Here is a 7,154-nt window from a genome sequence, read left to right on the forward strand (position 1 = left end):
TTCTATAAATCCATTTTTTTTAATAAGTTATCAAATATATTTTATTTTAATAAAATATATTTTACCATAAAGTCGTTGAGGACTATTTTTAGAAAAATTTTTAATAATTTGTAGAAATGCTCAATCAATTATAACTGTTTGACCCATTTTTTTATTGAAAGAAAATTGTGATTCAATTCAAATGTACCACCTCAAAATCTTTTGTCCATAGATGAATTACATTTTTTTTTTTTGAAAATAAAACTTTTCCTAAAGTATTACGAGAAGAAAAAAGGAAAAAAACTCCCAAGGGTTAAATAGACGAGGCGAATTGTACATTATAAAAGTAATCGTATAAAGAAAGTCATCTCTCTTTATAAGACAGAGAGAGAGAGAGAGGGGGGAGTTTTGCGGTCAGGACAAATCTATCGAGAATAAAGGATAAATATATTGGCGCGACGTTATTTATTGTATTGCAGCGTTACTGAAGAAAGATCAGTACAGTGGTTTAGATGGATCCTCTCAAAGAGGAGAAAAAAAAAAAAAGAAGAAAAGAGACTTAGACCGGGAAAAATTTTTCAAGAAAGCCCCCGCATAGTCACTTGTGTTGTATATATCTGTATATGTGTGTGTGTGTGTGAGAATTTTTCACCAGCATCATAGTAACTATATACCTGTTTCGTCACGTTAACCTTGTCTTGTTTGCGAATAGGGCAAGACAGGACCACCCAAGTTGAAAACGCCTCTGCCGTTCGCCAATGAGATTGACTTGGCGGAATTTCTACAGCATCCGCAAAGGGCCCGGGTTTATATACAGCGGGAGCCGCACATCTCAACTTAACCCGATGGCCCCTTATGGGCTCATCTTTTTGGGGGCCTTCATTTTTCAGACCCCATTGTCCCAAGCGAAAGAGCTCCTGTGGAGTAAACGGCCCTTTTTCAATATCACATGCAGAGCAAAGATGTTCCCTCGACAATTCGCAGAATGTCAAAATACAGAAGGAAAGAAATAAAAGGGGGTCAAATTTTTTTTAATGGAGATGAAAGTTATACACGAACTGTTTTGATGGAATGTCGAAGGAGAAAATAGAAAAAAAAACATGTTTATTATATATTTTTCCTTTATGCGGAAATTTTTGAGAATGATTTCGTCTTTTTTTTTAAAGAGCTTCTAATTGATGGTGCTTTGAATATTCTTCCTTTTTTTTTGGGAAATTTAAAGCTTTTAAGAAAACTGACATCAACTGGTAAACACCTCTATTATCTAATTGTGAAAAAAGTTTAAAAAAATTTTAAAAATTTAAAAAAAATTTAAGTCTACAGAGATATTGATGTCACAAAATTTTGTTTGTAATTACTACGCAAAATTTGTCGAAAGATTTTAATTATTTAAAAATTTATTGATAAAAATTTCAGTTTACTAACAATTCTTAGTCTACAAATCTTTTGCCGGTTCTTAACTACTCCTAGAACAAATGCCAATTAATATTTGGGTCGTCAAAATTAATTTAATTCACTATTCATAAAAAGTAACCACAGCCGATAATCAGCAGAAGATGAAAAATTATTTTTTCATCAATCATTGTGTTCTGTTTACTAACAATTCTTTGTCTACAAATAATTTTACAGGTCCTAAACTTCTCCTAGAACAATATTTTCATAATTTTTTGTCTTCTCCAATGAAAGCGGTTCAAAAAATTGAAGTTATTCAATGATAACACATGTAGATCTATATATTATAAATCGGTATACAAGTATGTACATAAAATACGTCGATCAACAAAAAAAAAAAATTCACGAATACCGAAATTTACAATGATTTCAAACTGCGAGAATGATCACAATACAAAAATCAGACATGAGCCTCTATCGTGAAACAAGCAGTAAATTTTATTTCGAAGGCCTCTTCCACCCACGAGACAACGAAATCGTATTGGACATGGCGGATCGTAAAATATATGGAAAAAGTGAATGCTATCTTGAAAGAGATTTTTTTTTTCTGAGACGCACGCACATTTCTTATATATACATATATATACAATCGAATTACCCGATCAAATCGACATGATTCTATCTCACGAATTCGCGCGATGGATTTGCCTAATTCGATCATCTCCAGGCAAAGTTGTATTCTTAAACTTATAATCCTTTTCGTCTTTCTCTCTCTCTCATTCTCTTTACCCCCCACCATTAAAGCGACTATCTTCAAATACATTCCATGACGGTGTTAACGCGTCCCACACAAGTGGAATTATCTTCTCTTGTCACTCGAACGAGACATGGGTACATACATATAACGTTATCGCACTTTTGTGCTAAAGAGAAAAAACACACTAGAATTTCAAACATGTACATATACAGAATTTCAATTTTTACGAAAGGGGGAAAAAAGAATTGCAAAAAATCAACAACAGAACGGTAGCTGTGGTTATTTTTTTAAATAAGATGTACCCACTTAGTTAGTCACCACAATGTTTTATACACAATATATGTTTCTGAACTATTTAGCACATATGGTTACCAAAAAAAAATTAATTCTTTTCTTCCCTGATTTCCTGATTTCCAGACAAAATTTTCACTATTCCCCTAAAGAATATATTCTGATTCATTGAATTTTGGAGAAGAATGTTATTATTTATAAAAAAAATGGAAATTTTTACAAGAATTTTGAAAATTTTTTGAACGTAGGTAATTGAATTTTTGCGAAGAATTCTATTACCTTTGATAATAATTGAATTTCTGCAATAATTTATATCTTCTCCAAAATTCAATTTTTCCAGTACTTTAATAAAAATTCCTAATTTTTCTTTCATTTCCCTGACCTGTGGCAACCCTGTAGCATAAAGCTTTTTATGCGCTTTTAACGCTGCAAGCATATATGAAATATTTAAAGTTTTTAAGATTTTTAAATTTAAGGTTTAAAGTTTTAAATTTCTTTTCAAGTTTGTTTACAGCATCAATTCCTATTTATATACAATACATTATTTCTAATATTATCTAAATAATAATCAGTTAAAAAAAATGAACCACAAAAGGCTTGCCCTTTTAAAATTTCCCTTTTTATAATTCAATTCGAAAGTGGTTTTCAAAGGAAGATTGTCGCTATCGCGAATGAATAAACTGTATAAAGTGTTATCGGACATTTTAGGCCGAGCAAGACGTGTACATGTACACCTTGAAATATACGCGTCCTTTTGTAGGCGTGTGTGCGCGACAACTCGCAGCTTGCAGTTTCGATTGGACCACCCAGCTAGTCATCGCGGAAGTTGCTCACAGTCCTCAACTATGTTACTCGCATACCAACGATCCACTTTTTTTTCTCTCATCTTCCGTTTTCTTCTTTCTTTTTTAATTATTCGATTTATTCTTTATCCTAATATATTTAAATAATTATCCTTTGACATAATTTTTAATTTATCAAAAAATTCTTTGACATAAATTTTATTATTCCAAATGATTATTTGTCATAATTATTAATCCTTTGAATGACTACATAACCTAAAATTCATTCACACTAATTTCACAAAATTTAATTTTTCAATTAGTTATAAACAATTAAACTTTAAAGTACCATTTTAAAAAAATTTTCTTTTTTCTAAATCTTCGTATTCAAATTCTCTATCTATCTTACAAGTCCGATTTATGAATTTTTGTATTTAAACATTTTTTTAATAACAATAATTAAGTAGGTATTAAAAAATCTTAAAATCTTGAAAAATATTTTTTTAGACTCATTAATTAAGAAAATTAATCATAAAACCTTATTAAAATAATGTTTGAGTGTTGTTGTTATATGAAAAAAAGTATAACAATTTACTAAATTGTTTAAACAATTAATTGTTGTTATTTTTTTATAAATTGTACTTTGAGCTAGAAATTATTAGTTTCTTCTCAATTGTTTTACTTTTCATCAATAAAATATCTACTGATGATAAAAAATTAAAAATAATTTATTTAAATATTGTTTAAACAATAAATTGTTATTATTTTTATCATAAACTGTACTTAGGGCTAGAAATTTATAGTTTTTTCTGTATTGTGGTTGTGCCATGTTTTTGCAACTGAAACATTCAAGTATAAAAGAAAAACTAATAATTAATTATTTAAACATTCTGTAAATAATTTATTTTGTAAATTTTTCAATTTACTAATACTTAAAACTAGAATTTCTTAGTTTTTTTCAAATGTGCAAATTTTTAAAACTTAAACACTTAAGTATAATTGAAAAACTAAAAATTTATTATTCAACCATTATTTAAACAATTTATAGTTTTTAATTTTTCAATTGATTGTATTTAGAAAAATCTAGAAAATTCTAGCCTTAAGTTCAATTTATTAAAAAATAAAAACAATACTTTATTAATTTATTTTTTATCATTAGTAGATGTTTTACTTATGACAAATTGAACAGTTTAAGAAATAACTGGAAGATTCTAACCCGAAATACAGTTTATGAACAAATTATGTAATAGGAATAATGCAAATTTAAAAAGTTTATTTTAGATGGCCCAGTTCAGAAATTTTAACTCTAATAAGAATTTCGATGTTTGGAAAATTATCAAAATTGAAATTTGGGGAATAATCATGCGCCCCCTCAATTTTTCTTTGGAATTTTAGTTGAACTGTTCCAACTAATTTTCCAAAGGAAGCATCCACAGGAAGAAATAAGAAAGGAAACAAAGTTTTTTTTTAGAGATTTGTTCTGGAAATGTTGCAGAAGATTTGGAAAAAGCAAAGATCTTTCATTACGGCATAATTTTAATGGTCAAACTTTTCCTTTTTTTTATTGCAGACGAGGACAAGGACGGTGCCGTAAGGCCAGAGCAGAGTATGCGCAAGATAAACCGTGAAGTGGAGACGACGGTCCTTTTAGCTTTGGCTTATAGCAGCGAGACGCGTTGGGTGGTCTCTGCCACGCCGTGGGTGGTCACTCACTAACACCATTTTCATATTAAACAACTAGTTTGTGTATATGTGTATTTGTGTGTGTATGTGCACCAGAATTTATCCATGTGTACAAACATATTTGTGTGTATGTTTGCACGCACGATCGCACACGCACTTTGCGGCGATATATCATATTAGTGCGAGCTCTGCTGCGAAGCACCTATCAACATCCACTTTGAAATGAACCTATCTTTCTGCTATTTAAAATCTTGGCAGACACGAAACCTATATTGATCCCCCTTCATTTAGAATATTTATCTTCACGATTCCAATAATAATTCACATTATATTCAATCTATTAATATATATATCCTTCCATTTAATATTATATCCTTCCATTTCTTTATTAAGCTCCGATGTTTAGTTTCATATTTATAGCAAACAATTTTTTTTGTAAACCAGCGATATTTCATCAGCAGGGTTGCTACAGAAATTTAATTTTCTTTTTCCCTGATTTCCAGACAAAATTTTTACTTTTTCCCAGAACCGAAAGAATATTCTGATATTCTTAGTCTTAGCCTTAGACTTAGTCCTAGTTCTAGTCTTAGTCCTAGTTCTAGTCTTAGTTCTAGCCCTAGCCCTAGTCCTAGTCCTAGTCTTAGTCCTAGTTTTAGTCCTAGTCTTAGTCTTAGTCCTAGTCTTTGACTAAGAATTATGCCTAGTCTTAGTCTTAGTCCTGGTCCTAGTCTTAGTTTTTGACTAAGAATTAGGCCTATTCCTAGTCCTAGTCTTAGTTTTTGACTAGGAATTAGGTCTATTCCTAGTCTTAGTCCTAGTCCTAGTCTTAATCCTAGTCTTAGTCCTAGTCTTAGTCCTGGTCTTAGTCTTAGTCCTAGTCTTAGTCTTAGTCCTAGTCTTAGTATTAATCCTAATCCTAGTGTTAGTCCTATTCCTAGTCTTAGTCCTAGTCTTAGTCCTAGTCTTAGTTCTAGTTTTATTCCTAGTTTTAGTCCTAGTCTTAGCCATAGTCTTAGTCCTAGTCTTAGTTTTTGACTAGGAATTAGGTCTATTCCTAGTCTTAGTCCTAGTCCTAGTCTTAATCCTAGTCCTAGTCTTAGTCCTAGTCCTAGTCTTAATCCTAGTCCTAGTCTTAGTCCTAGTTTTAGTCCTAGTCTTAGTCTTAGTCCTACTCTTAGTATTAATCCTAGTCCTAGTGTTAGTCCTAGTCCTAGTCTTAGTCCTAGTCTTAGTCCTAGTCTTAGTGTTAATCCTAGTCCTAGTCCTAGTCTTAGTTCTAGTTTTATTCCTATTTTTAGTCCTAGTCTTAGTCCTAGTCTTAGTGTTAATCCTAGTCCTAGACCTAGTCCTAGTCCTAGTCTTAGTTCTAGTTTTATTCCTAGTTTCAGTCCTAGTCTTAGCCATACTCTTAGTCCTAGTCTTAGTTTTTGACTAGGAATTAGGTCTATTCCTAGTCTTAGTCCTAGTCCTAGTCTTAGTCCTAGTTTTAGTCCTAGTCTTAGTCTTAGTCCTAGTCTTAGTATTAATCCTAGTCCTAGTGTTAGTCCTAGGCCTAGTCTTAGTCCTAGTCTTAGTGTTAATCCTAGTCCTAGTCCTAGTCTTAGTTCTAGTTTTATTCCTAGTTTTAGTCCTAGTCTTAGTCTTAGTCCTAGTCTTTGACTAAGAATTATACCTAGTCCTATGAATTAGGCCTAGTCTTAGTCTTAGTGTTAGTCCTAGTCTTAGTCCTAGTCTTAGTCCTAGTCCTAGTCCTAGTTTTAGTCCTAGTCCTAGTCCTAGTCCTAGTCCTAGTCCTAGTCTTAGTTTTAGTCCTAGTTTTAGTCCTAGTCTTAGTCTTAGTCCTAGTCTTTGACTAAGAATTATGCCTAGTCCTAGTTTTAATCTTTGACTAAGAATTATGCCTAGTCCTAGTTTTAATCTTTGACTAAGAATTAGGCATAGTCTTAGTCTTAGTCCTGGTTCCTATTCTTAGTTTTTGACTAAGAATTTTGCCTATTCCTAGTCCTAGTCTTAGTTATTGACTAAGAATTAGTCCTAGTCTTAGTCCTAGTCCTAGTCTTAATCCTAGTCCTAGTCTTAGTGTTAATCCTAGTCCTAGTTTTAGTCCTAGTCCTAGTCTTAGTGTTAATCCTAGTCTTAGTGTGAGTCCTAGTCTTAGTCCTAGCCCTAGTCTTAGTCTTTGACTAAGAATTAGGCATTTTGTTATTTATAAAGAAAATAGAAATTTTTACGAAAAATTAAAAAACTTTTCGTACATAATTGAATATCTG

The 7,154-nt window shown here is 31.4% G+C and overlaps 1 protein-coding gene across 1 annotated transcript; it reads left to right on the top strand.

Moving 5' to 3' along the window:
* The first annotated feature begins 1,813 nt into the window (after positions 1-1,813).
* On the top strand, positions 1,814-6,543 carry LOC122512639 (putative uncharacterized protein DDB_G0290521). The gene is made up of 6 exons (XM_043628588.1): positions 1,814-1,862; positions 4,772-4,898; positions 5,388-5,563; positions 5,672-5,851; positions 5,924-6,247; positions 6,320-6,543. The coding sequence occupies exons 1-6, from the start codon at positions 1,814-1,816 to the stop codon at positions 6,541-6,543; spliced, it is 1,080 nt and encodes a 359-aa protein (XP_043484523.1).
* Positions 6,544-7,154: the final 611 nt, after the last annotated feature.

The sequence above is a fragment of the Leptopilina heterotoma genome, unplaced genomic scaffold (genome assembly GCF_015476425.1).
Source record: "Leptopilina heterotoma isolate Lh14 unplaced genomic scaffold, ASM1547642v1 Lhet_1, whole genome shotgun sequence".
NCBI classification, from domain to species: Eukaryota; Metazoa; Arthropoda; class Insecta; order Hymenoptera; family Figitidae; genus Leptopilina; species Leptopilina heterotoma.

Coding starts and splice junctions, on each gene's coding strand:
- LOC122512639 (XM_043628588.1), top strand. CDS start 1,814: ATGATCACAATACAAAAATCAGACATGAGCCTCTATCGTGAAACAAGC. Junction 4,899..5,387: donor TGGGTGGTCTCTGCCACGCC/GTGGGTGGTCAC, acceptor CCTGATTTCCAG/ACAAAATTTTTACTTTTTCC. Junction 6,248..6,319: donor TAGTCCTAGTCCTAGTCTTA/GTTCTAGTTTTA, acceptor GTTTTTGACTAG/GAATTAGGTCTATTCCTAGT.